General features: G+C 39.2%; 1 protein-coding gene across 1 annotated transcript in view; it reads left to right on the forward strand.

Moving 5' to 3' along the window:
* DYRK1A (dual specificity tyrosine phosphorylation regulated kinase 1A) overlaps window positions 1-14,643 on the forward strand; it is a 139,256-nt gene that overhangs the window by 38,665 nt on the left and 85,948 nt on the right. The window contains exon 2 of the mRNA XM_054049022.1: window positions 5,507-5,588. Within this exon, the coding sequence (XP_053904997.1) occupies window positions 5,579-5,588 (10 nt within the window). The 5' untranslated portion in view covers window positions 5,507-5,578. The remainder of the gene's footprint in view (window positions 1-5,506; window positions 5,589-14,643) is intronic.

A 14,643-nucleotide genomic window follows, 5' to 3' on the forward strand; every position in this document is an offset into this window, starting at 1 on the left:
TTACAGTTGCTTGTAAGAACCATAATTTTGAATTCCCTCAGTAGTATGTATTCAGGATCCTGTCCTAGAAAGTAAGGGTAGATAGAACTTGCAAGCTTGGGTCCTTACTATTGATATTTTGACACATTAGTAGTCCTTGGCATTTTACTTAATTTTGTTTTCCATTTAAAATACTATATATTTACGTATGTTATCTTTTTAAATTTGGCAGATTGTTTCCCTATAATATGTCTGTATGAACCAACATCATTGTCAATGTAGCTCCAAGAATAGGCTGCTGCAGATATAGAATAAAGGAGCACAAGAGAGTGATTTTCTGTTGGGTTCTACACCAATATCTGGTCAATTGTATGTTTGTTAGGTGGTTTGATTTTGCTGTTATGTAGTCTTGGATGATTATACTCTAAGAAGGTAAGAATGGCCATACTGGCTCAGACTAGTAGTCCATCTAGTCCAGTATCCTGTCTTCCTGGCATTGGCTTCAGAGGGAATGAAACAGAACAGACAATCATTGAGTGATCCGTCCCCATTGTTGTGCACTCCCGCTTCTGGCAGTCAGAGGCTAGGGATATCAGGGCATGGGATTTTAAGAATGTATGCTTCTCAAGTTCAGATTTACATGTTAAACGTAGACCCATTGGCATCAGTGTATTAAGGACTATTGATCTAAATGTTGCACGTTTTTGACTGCTGTGCCCTAGGTCTGTAAGGAGGAATATAGGGATTTGGTGTATGCTACAGGAGAATTGCTATTAGAAGTTACAAAATAGTCTTTCTATAGAGAATAGAGGTCCTTCCAGAAACTGCTGTTAAGCTAGACAGTCTTTCAATCATTTATGAAAGCTTCCATTGAGTCTTGTGCAACAGTATTGAGCAAACAAAGTTAATCTGTAATAAGTAAAAAATTATAATAAAAAAAATCCATGTAGCCCTGTTTGCTGATGCAAAGTTTTGTGTATGACAAAGATAGTTGATCCTTTTAAAACTTTTATTTAAATTTGTTCTCTGAGGAATGCTTTGATTGTTATAGAACATCAGTGAAGCTGTGGTGAAAATGTTTTCTATGGTGCTAATTATAGTTCATGAACTCTGTTGCTTGATTCCTGTCTTTTGTCCGATCCAGTAGTAAAATGTAGTACTTTAAACACTAGATGCTCTAAATTTCTTTTTTTAAACAGTTAAAGTTAAACACAAGTTTAAATTCTAAAGTATCAAGTTTTAGTTAGCCCATACACCTCCAGATTTAAAATGATGAAATATGGACTTCTAAAATTATTATTCTATTAGTGTCTAGAGGCCTCAGTAAGATGGGTATGCCATTGTGCTCATATGTAGTAAGAGATGGTCCGTATCCTAGAAGCTCAGTTTAATTTGAAACACAATGCAATAAGTGAATTTGACATACATAAAAGGAAATGTGTGGAGGGATGAAGACTAAGGGTAATTAAAATTACATCATAGCATTGCACAATTTAATGGTTCTAAATCATTTTACTTCTAAAAAAAAATTTAAAATTGGTCATCCTGACTCATGCACAATCCACCTGTTGGTTAGCTGATTTCTTATAGAGGTCACAGCAGAAACATATTCTGAGGAAGGTTTCAAAGGAGAAGAGAGTTGGATTTTTTTTATGAATGGTGTTAAAGAACAATGTGGAAGAAATCACTGTGAGAGATGCTGACAAATAGGCAAATGAAGGCTGGTTGGATGAGGAGGGACAGTATAGATGGGTCTACATTACAGAACATTACCATTTTTTGCATGTTGTTGTGAAGAATAGTTAGGTAACATGATATTGATCCCAATCTTATTATAGTATATCCCAGGATGAATTGTGTTCATCAGTATGTAAGTATATTGAGTAAATATTTTGTAGGAAAAATGAGCCCCAAATTGAGTTTACTGTGGTGGAGAGGGGAGTAGTAGAGGGTTTTAGAGTAGAGAGTGATGCAATCAGAGTGACTGGTAAGGACACTGAACCTGTCAGTTATATTTTGAATGGATCAGAGGGGAGCAATGTGTGTGTTGGGGAGATTAAAATAGAGGGGGGTGACATTTTTTAGGTGAATTGTAAATTTGCTGAAAAAAGCATTTTGGGGTGGGGGTGACATTAAAGCTATTCAAATTCACGTTGAATTTGGCGAATAGTTTTGGTCAAAAAACAAAACCAAACCAAAACAAACCCCCATAAAACCAAAACTTGAGTATGTGTTTTGGGAAATTGTTGAAATGAAAAGTTTCAACATTTGTGAATTGGATAGTTTTGGCTTTTTCTGTTGAATCGACTTTTTGTTTCAACTCAACACTTTCTAAATTTTTGTTGTTGTTTTGGTTTTTAACTTGGTGAGAGAATTTTTTAAAAAGCATGTTCATTTTAAACTGACCTCTTTCTCTCTCTCCCCCCCCCCCCCCCCAGATTTTTTCCCTTTGGTCACCAAAACAAAAAAATGTATTATTCACTTGGCTCTGCAGAGGAAGCAGCTACTGTAATTAAGTTGGGAGATAAGAGCCTGAATAAAAGTTTTAACTGTGTTAGTATTAGAGGATTGATGAAGACTTGCATCTGATCTATGTTGACTACTCTTGTCTTGGTTTCAGATCAAATGAAGCTTCTTAAATTAACTCTTTTTACTTGTAGTGTCATGCTCAATCCTTTGTCCCCGCCCCCTTTCCTATCTCTTTCCTAACTATCCCTTGTTTCTTTCTGTTCTTCCACTATAGCTTCATTTCCTATTTTCAATTCCTCTCCCTTCTAATTCAGTAAAGTAGGTCATACTGGATCAGACACTACTCCATGAAATCTGTGAGTGGTACTTCTCTTGAGGAGGAAGTTAGTTTTACTCTCTTAATGACCTAACAAAGAGTGTGATGAGGGAGATTCCTTCTTGACTCTTGTGGTGATCAATGTATGCTCTGACTCATGAGTCCATGTGCCTCTGTTTTAAATTATGCAAAAACATATCTATTGTTGGTCACAAAACTATCTGGCCCCTTCTTAAAACTAGCACGATTTTTTAAAAATTTTATTTTGACCCTCTGTGGCTTTGAATTTCACAGGTTAAATGTGCGTTATTGAAAGTCATAGACAGTTCTTTGATATTCCTGATCCTATTCCCATACCTTTCTGATACTAATGTTTGGTAACGTGAAAAAGTTTAGAACAGTGTTAAGGAGACAATATTAAAACAAATATGCTGGACTGCAATTGTTGTGGCTGCTTGGTTACATCCACCGACTTTATAACTGTTGATTTCCTTTTTCTATAACTTTATAGTTAGTGACTCTCCCGTTATTGCCTGCAGCTCCAGTCTGCTCTAATCTCGCTGAATTGCTTTAGAATTTTAATATGTGAGAGAGACTCTTCCAATGTGGTGTCTTTTTCAAATTTGATCATGACTGAATTTTGCCAGACACCTCACAAAAAGAGATGCAGCCATGCTGGATTAAGAGAAGGATGTTCGTTCTTTCATTCTGTACTGGAATAGTTTGCAATTAATGGAAAACATAACTACTAGTATATGAACAATCTGTTCACTACTGTGACAGAATTGGTTATGTAAAACTTGGAACAGTTCTCTAAGATGCAGATTGAGAACTCCTAAATTTTACTGGATGTGGTAATTTTATAAAGTTATTACTTTTTCTTGCATTATGGGACAGAGTAAATAAAGAGAGATTGATCAGTATGACTTTGAACTTTTTTGATTCCCAGTCCTATTACCCATAAGACCATGCTCTCTTGTGGTGTAGCAGTCAGAGTTGGGCACAATACTTCAGATCATGGAGTACCATTATTCGGTATATCATATTTTCTCTTCCGTTAATTCATACAAGTGTCCATTAGCTTTATATAATTTTTTACTTTATACGGGGCAAGTATCTTCACTCAGCTATCAATGAGGACCTCAAAATTTCTTCCTTTGGTGAATGGCACTAGTTTAGGGCCCATTGATGTGTTTTCATTTTCATGTTCTATGGTGGTGAACATTGCATACAAGTCTATTTGTGTGTCTCATCCTTGCTAGTCTTTATGAAAAGAAACTATTCAGTGTCAGACTTGCACCAGTTTGCCACCCAGCTCTATCCTTCAGAACAACACAAGTTTCTCTTTTGTCATTATTGTAGTATGCAGCTCTCACACAGCCACTACACTTTTCAATACCTCTCACTGGCCCACTTTTTCTCTGTGTTAAGAACTTGGGCGCAACCGTAAGCTGAATTTGCCATTTTGTTGAATTCCTCTGAATGATTTCAAGTTACACAAAACTTTTGCTGTAAGAAGTGCTGAAAAGTGGACTTTATATGTAGGAAATGCTTGAATGTGTTTCCACTTGTACACCAAGAGAGTTTATAAAGAGACTAAAAACATAGTTTCATGCTTGAAAACTGAACAAGTGGTAGTGGCATAAGTTATGACGAGACAAAGTTCAGTAGGCTTAGTTTTCTTAATAAGAAAATTATTAGTTATTAATTTTCAAAATTTGTATCTGAGGAAGTGCTTGAATACTGACTTGGTGTTCTCAGAGGATGCAACGTAGAATATAGGTAAACTTGCTTGCACCTAATCTGAATAACACAGATTTTTGCATATCAAAACAATTAACCTGTTTAATAATTCAAAAGAATGTCATCTAAAATACTGAGTTCTTAAGTATTTTGATATTTTGCATAAGTTGCATAGTAAGTAAAGGCCACATATATTGGAGCATATTTTGAAAATCAGCCATTCTTACAAAAAAATTTTCTTGTTCTTTCTAGATTCTTTCCACTCTTTATTTTTGTTTGAGTAACAGCTTTCTTCCTAATAGCTCACCTTTTCTTTCTGCTTAATCTTGTTGTGAGTCATAATTCTTTGGTTCTGACAATATATTAATATTTAGAAATGATGCTGAATTAGATCATTTAGCATGCAAGATCAAGCAGAAAAGGTGGACTATATGAGATCGATCCCTCCTTATGCTAGGTGTGTCTATGAGCTTTCTGTAGTGGTGATTCAGTAGTCATACAGAATTTCAACATTATTAGTTTTACAATATTATTGTAGGCTTATATAATACTTAACATCCAAAGATATCTAAGAGTGTTGCCAAGGAGGGTAAGTATTCCCACTGAGGCATAGATTAGCTAAGGGTCTGATTATTCAGTGGTGCTGAATTAGAGGTGGGAAGTGGACGGTGAGCAGCATCTCTGAAAGTTGGGCACTGTCTGATTTGTCACTTACAATTGGGAATAGAACCCAGGTCTCCTGATTTCTAGTATTTTATACAGTAACAGCTAGGCACTTCTTCCTTCCATGTAAATATACGATTTCTTTGAAGTTGTGTTTGTCCTGCACTAGCACCTAGAGGCCAGTGACTAGGGTCCCGTTGTACATACACATAGCAAAAAGACTGTTCCGTCCCCAAAGATTTTAAAGCTTAGATCCTTTATTAGAAATGGATTATCAGGGTAATTGCATCTTGTATTTTTGCCTCTTGTTCTAATCTATTTTTCTTCATTTTACAGTGTTGTGTTTTGCTGCTGGACTCTCCCCTGCCACCCACCCCCACAGGATGATATGAGACTTGAAAGAAGACGATGCATACAGGTGATTCTAGTTTTGAAATTCCTGTAGAAAGAAAGATCTATATTGATATTCTGATGTTCTATTCTTTCTTTGGATTTTTTTCCTATCCCCCAAAACTGCATCATTACAACCTTCATAAAACATATTTACAAAAGGAGTAGAAATCATTGAAGCACCTTTGATCTTTTGGAGATTACTGTCTAGAAATTATAGTTTGAAATGTCCAGTAGAAAAACCGCTTTCCTGAATGTAGATTTTTCCAGTTTTCTCTAAATAGATGGCCAGGCAGTCAAAGTGCTGGGAAAGCATATTGCTTTATTTTAAGTCCCCTTGTCTTTGTTAATATTCATCCTTTCATACTTTTCCCAGTTACAGATTTCCAGTTGTGATGTGTTGTGTAATTATTTGTATATAAATTTTAATGTTAAAATAATGTATTATTTTTGATCACTATGTAAAAAACAAAACAAAAGTATGCATCTGACAAACTATTTTAAGCAAGGAAATAGTTAACACTACTTCATCTTTAATCACCATTGGACCTAGATTTTGTGAGGGTTTCACAAGAGTTGATGTAGCCCTCAACTGTTTGCAATATACAGCCATTCTTCAAGCTGATGCTTTGTTTTTGTGCTTTTTTTTAAATTGGAAGTTCTAAAATCAGTGTGATTTAAAAAAAAAATATATTTCAAAACCTTTCCAGAAATCATACGCTTTTTTGGCTATGTGGATCTCTCAAAACTTGTATATTTTGTTTCAACCCAAAGGGCATTACTATGGCCAAGCCTCAAATCCCATAAAATGGGATACATAATGGGAAAAAAAAACAAATGAAGCAAAGTAGATTCCTTGGATTGGATTGGATTGGAGCAGGAATGTAACTGCTTGGTTGCAATTAGTTTTACCTTCTCACATTCTTAAGTGACATAACTATGCCAACAATATTTTGTGGTATACCCCGGCCTAAGTGCTCTCATAAGGATATCCAAAAACAGTATTGAGAATCCACTCCTGTTTTAAGGCTTCCACAAGCACCTTGGTGAATAAGCATGTTTGGGAGATCATACCATGCTAATGGTGACCGCATGGAGATGGGATAGTTATCATATTTGGGCAAATTCAAATACTTGTGTGTGGATCGAAATCTGTGGCCATGTTTAATAAGGAAATATGTGTCATGGGGTTTTTTGTTTTTGTTACTGTGCAACAGAATTTATCAAGTATTAACTCCTTAATCTCAGAGCCACCTATATGGTTAGGACAGAGATCAAAGTGGATAAATTACATATTTTATGTATGTTGATCATCCTGTATTAAGAATGAAGTTATTTTGAGTGCATCATGAGATGAGCTGTGGAATGACAGATGTTTGAAATGTTGAGGACTGGAAGATTCTGAGCTGCTGTATGTTACATTTTAAAACTTCTAATTCTGAAGTTGATAGAAAGTGTAATACTACTATATCTTACTTCAGTCTACAATTGTAAAACACTGCTCGCTGGAAGGGGAACAAAGCCAAAGTAGTGCTCCTTCAGACATTGTATTACAATGTTGGTGTTCTACAGAGGTGTGGGGTTTTTTTTGTTGTCAGATTGCTTATTAAAATTATTTGGAGAAAGTTTGAACACAAACATTTTGGGAAATAAAGAATTCAGAGCTGGAATTACAGATTTGTAAAATATTTGGGTATTGGTTTTATGTTATAGGAAAAAAAAACGACAGTATGTAGGGTTGGACTGTGCCGTCTATGGGTGATTGTTTCTTACATAGTATTTTAACTGCTAATTTTATTAAATGTAATATATAAATGTTTATACACTGCACCTGTTTTAAAAGAGGATAACTGTTGTGCTATATTATGAACAGCAAGATCTAATATTGCTGCTTCAATTTTTGTAAATCATCTGTTCTTTGAATGATTGTCCACAAATATTCCGCTTCTTGTACACATCTGAATGAGATCAGAGTCTTTTGAATAACAGTTTCTTCTGGGGCCATGCTTCACCTTCGAGCCCTCTGGTCACCCTGAAGCTGAGGGTAAAAGAGCAGTGCGGCAGCAATCACTCCCCAGTTCTTTCTTACTGCTCATGGCTATGATACAGAACATCTATAGTGTCTGCATCTCTGTATGCTGTACACTTTTTCTTTCAAGATAGATAGTTATAGTTGTATTCTTTTAGTCTATTGACTTTAAAAAATTGATTTTAGGGTCTTCGAGTCCATATGCTGCCTTCGAAACCAGGACCTGCCTGTCCATGGTGGAGACAAATCCCCTGGATTAAAGGTCTTCCCCTCTTTCAGTGGAAAGAGCCCCATCAATGATGGAGACTCCAAGTGCCTCTTTTGTCTGGGGCAAGTGCACATATCATGAAAGTGCTCTATAACTGCTTTTTGGAAAGAAGCCGGAGTCCAGGGAGTCTTCACTCAAGCTTTTCCTCCTCAAAAGCTCAGTGAGGGCTTTCTTGGCACTGGAAGGCAAGAACACTGTTTTTACCAGACCACCTCTCAGAGCTCCCCAGTTAAGCCATCTGTCTACTGTGGGTTCCAGAGCCCATTTGAGGTTGAGGAAGTTCCATTTCAGTGCTACGGAGTTGGTCAGTACCTCCTTCATCTCTTCAGCCCAACCCTTTGATGAGAGAGGATGGAAGGAGCATCACTCTTGAGATGACTAGAGAAGGAGATCCTCCCTCTCTGGATCTGAGCAGATCCAGCCTAGGAGGCAGTTTGAGGCCCAGATCAGGTCCTACTGATGCCTCAGCACCAAGCAGCCATTGACCAGCCTCTGCACATGTTCCAGAACCTGTCAATATATTTGGTACTGGCGACTGAGGATCAAAGTGCTCGGCGCTGAAACAGTCAGCACAGACACATTCTGCACTGAAACCAACAGTATAGAAGTGCTCTTTGGACCTCCTGGCACCAACACTGTAAGCCCTGGCACCAGAAAAGTGTGATCTGACAGATAGTTTGCCTTCAATACTGAAAACCAATACTGACTTCTGCTCTGTGGTACCGACCACTCTTCCTGAGTCTTTGCCCCGGAGCCTCTTTGTGGTACTAATGTGGTTCATGTTACTAGTAGATTTAGTATAGGACCAACCTGCCCCTCCATTGTTGTCCTCCGCTAAGAAACTTCCTATGCTAGTATCAGCACTTCCAGCACAGGAGCTGCTGGTTACTTTCAAATTCTCGAGAGATCTACACCACCCTTGGAGGATGGTATATTCTTTCTCCTCTACCTAGGAGGACCAGTGTGATACGTCTGCCTTAGTCCCTAGACCCATACAACTCTGGGCTGTCTGAAAGGGCATTCAGAGACTGTCCCTGTAAACCCTCCTGTGGGAACAACCATGAGCAATATCCTGCATGGTACCTCTCATGGTCTGAACCTCGTTTTTCCAGAATCCTATGCAGTCAGGCCCCTTCTGGGCCCCAAGGTGGGGAATGGGATCCCACTGCCTCTCAGACAACTAGAGCAAGGTCACCCTGCCCTCATAGACCTCAAGATGGTCACCACACTCACTGGCACCTCATGTACCTGATGCAGAGAGCGAGTAGAAGGACTTACACGAAACTGAAGGCCAACCTGTCCCAACAGCAATCTCATCCTCTTCACCTAATGAGGCAGTTACCATGGTGGTTCTAAACCAGCCTGTAGATTACTGTATGTTTGAGGAATTTCTCAGGAGGATGGCTGACACTCTGGAAACCCCAGTTGAGATTGTGTGACTTCTTCTCATAGACTACAAGGCCAGAAGGGACCATCAGGATCATCTAGTTTGACCATCTGGACATTGCAGGCTACAAAACCTCACCAGCCCATTCCTGTAATAGACCCATAACCTTTGGCTCAGTTACTGAAGTCCTCAAATCATGCTTGTAAGACTTCAAGTTACAGAGAATCCCCCATTTACACTAGTTTAAACCTGCAAGTGGCTCTGGGCAAACCCCCCCTGGGTCTCTTGCACTAACTTCTTGACACCCTGCACTTGTTGGCCCCTGGTAGATTGGCAGTACAATCATGTATGGTCATTAATGAACCCCAGTATGCAAGACCTCTTTCGCAGATGGGAGTGCCTGACTTTAGAGCTGTTTGCATCTGACCAGAATGTCAAATGCTCCAGAGGGGGAGCTAGTCCGAGCTCTCTGCCTTTCTGATTCCATGGGCACTGGGACTCATGTATACCTACCCTCCAATTCCCCTGATACCCAGAGTCCTCAAGAAGATCCCAGAAGACACAGTTCAAATGATGATCCTAGCCCTGGAGTGGCCCAGATAGTTTTGGTTCTCAGACTTCATGAACCTGTCAATATGGCCTCAACCATGCTCTCACATACCTGGATATTAGCATGCAATTGCAGGGGCAAGTCCCGCACCTATAGATATCTCTCCATCTCACAGGCTGGATGCTGGCTAGATGATATCCACTGACAGATTTTGCTATTTAGCAGTTCAAAACATCCTGGTTTTCAGCAGAAAGGACTCCACCAGACTGAACTATACTGCTAAATGGAAGAGATTCTCTATCTGGTCCTTGGAGAATTGTCTCTCCCTCGGATGCATCTCTGTCTGCCATCCTGGACTGCCTACTTGCCTTAAAGTAGGACCTTTGGACGTTTTCATTAGCTCCATAGAGTGCTTCTCTTGGTGATCTCTGCTCACTATCCCCCCAGCGGAGGGTCACACTGTGTTTTCTCAGTGACTAGTATCAGAGGGGTAGCCGTGTTAGTCTGAATCTGTAAAAAGCAACAGAGGGTCCTGTGGCACCTTTGAGACTAACAGAAGTACTGGGAGCATAAGCTTTCGTGGGTAAGAACCTCACTTCATGCATCTGAAGAAGTGAGGTTCAGTGACTAGATTTCTCAAGGTCTCATTCATGTCTGTCTCCTCCTAAGAGGCCCTCCACCCTCCTGAGATCTCACCATTGTTCTAACAGGTTTAATGGGACCCCCTTTTGAGTCTTTGCTGACTTGCTCTTTGTAACACCTCTCTATGAAGACCACATTCCTACTGGCCATAACCTCAGCCAAAAGGATAGGAGAGATTCAAGCCCTTATTATGGTCAGGCCACTTTATACAGTTTTCCATGGTTGCAAAATGACTTAGACCTCAGTGGCTGACTTCCTCTTAATCAAATAATCCACCTACCAATCTTCTCTAAGCCTCACTCCATTTAGGGAGAAGCTATAATTTACACTTTTGATATTGTCAGGGTTTTTTCCTACTATCTAGAAAAAAGCCCTTCAGAAATTCTTCTAGATTGTTCCTCATGTTTGCTGACAAGATGAAAGATCAGTCCGTCTCCATTCAGACTGTCAGAATAAATCTTGGATTATATTGAAATGTGTTCGGAATTATCAGTACAAAATGAGAAACTGAGAAAAGCCTTCTTTTTACATAAACTTAGACTGTGGTGTTTATAGGGGCTGTTCTGGAGTCTGCCAAAGAGACAGATGTCAAGGGATGCAGAGATCAATGCCTCTGAAGGACTTCATTGAAAGCCATATGGATTGTTCGATTTTTGAGATTTACATGGCTTCTTGCACTTAAGTGATATTGTTTACCAGTGTCAGGATAGAAACTTCTGCAGGGTACTTCTTGGACAGTATATCAAAATCAAGAGGACAATATACAGTGCACTTTTACTGTGCTTTGAACTATCCAAGGTTCTCTACTGGGGTGGATAGTACCAGGAAAAAAAATTCAGAAAGTACCATTCAGTCCTTCTTCATCAGTTGTAGCTGTGACAGATGCCTTGGTCATAGGTTGGAGAGAACCCAATGAACAATCCTAGGTCTCTTAAAAACCATAGTCAAAACTTCATATAAATGTCTTTAGAGCTGAGAACAGTTCAATTTTCATTCTTTCATTTTGAGCTTTTCTTTCTCCAGATCATGTATTGCTGGATAAGTCTTGATGGGCACCACTGTGGACGCACATTATATCAGATGGCAGGATTGCATTCATTCTTTTCTGTCTTACTAGGACATTGTGTGGTTTTGTGAATGGTTGTCAGATATCTGGTCATACCTCTGACCCTTAATTTTCTATCAACAGATTTGGAAGTCAGAAACTACATTGTTTTACACAAATAATCTTTAAAAGACATTAGTCAATCAATCACAGATTTTGTCACAAAGGAGAGACATACATGCCTTCAGTTTTGCTTTAGAGGTGCAAAGATTCTAGTTCCTTGATAGATGTTTTCTTCTATTCTGAAGTAAGTTGATATGCATCTGCCTTTGGCACACCTGCTATCAAGGGTCCTTTAAGAAAACAGAGGACAAAGTTCCTCTGATACTAATAGTTAAAGATACAGTTATATCATGGTGGTCACCACTTCTCATGGAACCCATGTATTTGGCCATTTATTTCAACTCGGCAATGAAAGGTCACCAGGGTCCCAGAACTGTTGCCATTTATATGGATCCCGCTGCTGTGCATTAGCAGTTCTTTAGTTTGCTTTGATTTAGTCCCATTGCAAAGGGGACTATGTCGAAGTGAACTAATGAACTACTAATCCTCAACAGCAGGGTCCAGAGGGTTGCCATCATCATAGCGTGAAATTCTTTTTTTTTTTTTTTTTTTACTGTGACTGTGCTGTGAATTATATTTAATTTTACTGTGACAAAATCATATCCAAGCTAATAAGTTCTTCTTGGGCTGGTTGCTTCTCTCACCTCCATTCCTTGCATTGAAACCTAAGTCTATTACCTGTACTCTGGATCTCCTGTCTCAAGGTCAGGATCCAGTTTTTCATCTGAATACAAATTCTCTTGGTCTGGTCAGTTGGGGTGTGGCATGTTGCTGATTTCTGATTTTGACTGTTCCCAAGAAGTTCAAGAGGCCCCTCTCACTTTTAAGAGAATGCTGCTAATCTCTTGAATGGCCAAAGAATTAAGACTTGTGGGACATCTGTTTATCCTCTGTTTATTCCGCCCTAGAAGGAAAATAAAGAGAGGTTTTGGTGGTGAAGTCGTGCATCATCTAAATCAATTCTTTCCAAGTGGATGAAGTGTCAAGTCTGAAAGCGTGACTCTCTGCAGACAAAGTCCACTGCACTGGAAAGTTAACTATCATGGGCTGAGAAGATGTATTCATTGTTATTGGAGATTTATGTGCCAAGCTCCCTGGGTTACATATTCTACGGTATTTATTTGCTCTGAACACCACAGATTTATTTTCAGTTATCAACTGGTATATGTTGTTCTGTAGTTGTGTTGCAGGCAACCTTCTTACAGTTTGGCACTACACTGATTTGGGAGGTCCGAAATGTATTGGCATAGATGGAAGAGAAGGAAATTCTCCTTACCTGTGTTTTCATTGAGATCTCTTATGCTGGTCTAGATCTTCTCTTTGCTCCCTCTTTCATGATAAACTCCTGTTTTAATACAAAGTTTTTTTGCGGGGTGGGGAATGTTTGTGAGCAAGTTTCATGCTAGCATTTCAGGATCTCGTGTTTGCGAGATTTGTATATTGCTTAGTATATTATATTTTTAGAATATACAACTGAGATCTAGTAACAGTTCTAGTAATGTTAGTTAGGCTGCAATATTTAGGTTCTAGCTGAAATAAGTTGATTGGGGACTATGGCTCCTTTACACTACAAATATAACCATGTTGCAGACACGTTTACAATGTGATTGTCTCCTGACCTGGTTATAATATGGCTAATGTTCTATTTGTATCACAAACTGAAATTGTGTTTTAACTGGGTCCCATGACACAGTTATTTGTAATGTAGATGAGATATTTATTAGAGCAGAGCTAAGCCTGCAGGCTTCAATTCAGGTCATGTTTTCATACTGAACTTATGAGGTTCAGTTCACAGGTTAGTAAATTTAACTCTAAAGAGTTGCATAGTTGTTTTGTACTTAGTCCCACATAATCCCTTCAATGCCTTTCCTTCAAACAAGCTTTTTAGTTCCCTTCCTTACATTAAGGTTCCTCCTCTGCCTGAAAACCCCCTTGCTATAGCACTGGGTCCAGGAGGCTCCTCTGCGTCTACTTTATCTTTCAGCCACCCTGAAAGGAATGGCAGAATGGCTGTTTTCACCCCTGCTCCTCCTCTTTCAAATCAAGTCTCTTGGTAAAGATCTCAGTTTCATATCTCTGAAAGAATCTTATGGTGGACAGGATGTACCTATTTCTCTTCTCCCCTTCTCCCACAGTAGTGCAGGAGAAGCAGCAAACAAGCTGTTCTGAGTAACTTGCTTTGGGGAGCAGGTATACAATGTCCTATTAAGGGGGAACACTAAATGATTATTGAAGCAGGGCAATGCAGAAAAAAGCCCGTGGCTTTATTCCTTACCCACAAAATTTCTAGTGGAAAGGGAGATGAGGATCGATGGGCTTATTTGTGGAAAGGGGGAACAGATGGAGATAGAGTGGGCCACATAAAGCTAAACATGAGTCTCTGCCCATGTTTCTGAAATTCTTGTGACCATAGGCTGAGGTTTAAAGAAGCGGTGAATCTTAAATCTAGGGTAAGTTTAAGATTTGTTGTAAAGAATTGGCACAGCTCTAAAACTTATAAACTATCATTTCCAGGAAATCACAGATGTGAGTAAAGGAATTTCAACAATTTCTGGAGTACAAACTGCTTCGATTGTAGACCAGAAACATGAGAACATACAGATGTCAAGATACATGAAGTATAATACTTTGAAAATAAAAGTGTAAGTGTGTGTGTGTGTGTGTGTGTGCGCGTGTGCGTGTATATATTGTGATGGGGCAAGGCCAGATGGCTATAATAAAGTAATGGGAGACAGATATATTAGCCACAGGCTAAACAAATCCCTGTTACCAGGATAAGAAAATAGCAGCTGCTCCAGGTCAATTAAGACACCTGGTGCCAATTATGATCTTTCCAGAAGACAGGGAGGACAGCTAGGTTGATTGGGACACCTGAAGCCAATCAGGGGCTGGCTGAAACTAGTTAAAAGCCTCCCATTAGTCAGGTGGGTGCGTGTGTCAGGAGCTGTAGGGGAAAGCTGTGCTGTTGGAGAGACTAAACAGTAAAACCATATCAGGCACGAGAAAGGAGGCCCTGAGGTAAGAGTGAAGTGGATCTTG

Source organism: Malaclemys terrapin, chromosome 1, assembly GCF_027887155.1.
Source record: "Malaclemys terrapin pileata isolate rMalTer1 chromosome 1, rMalTer1.hap1, whole genome shotgun sequence".
In the NCBI taxonomy this organism is placed as follows: domain Eukaryota; kingdom Metazoa; phylum Chordata; order Testudines; family Emydidae; genus Malaclemys; species Malaclemys terrapin.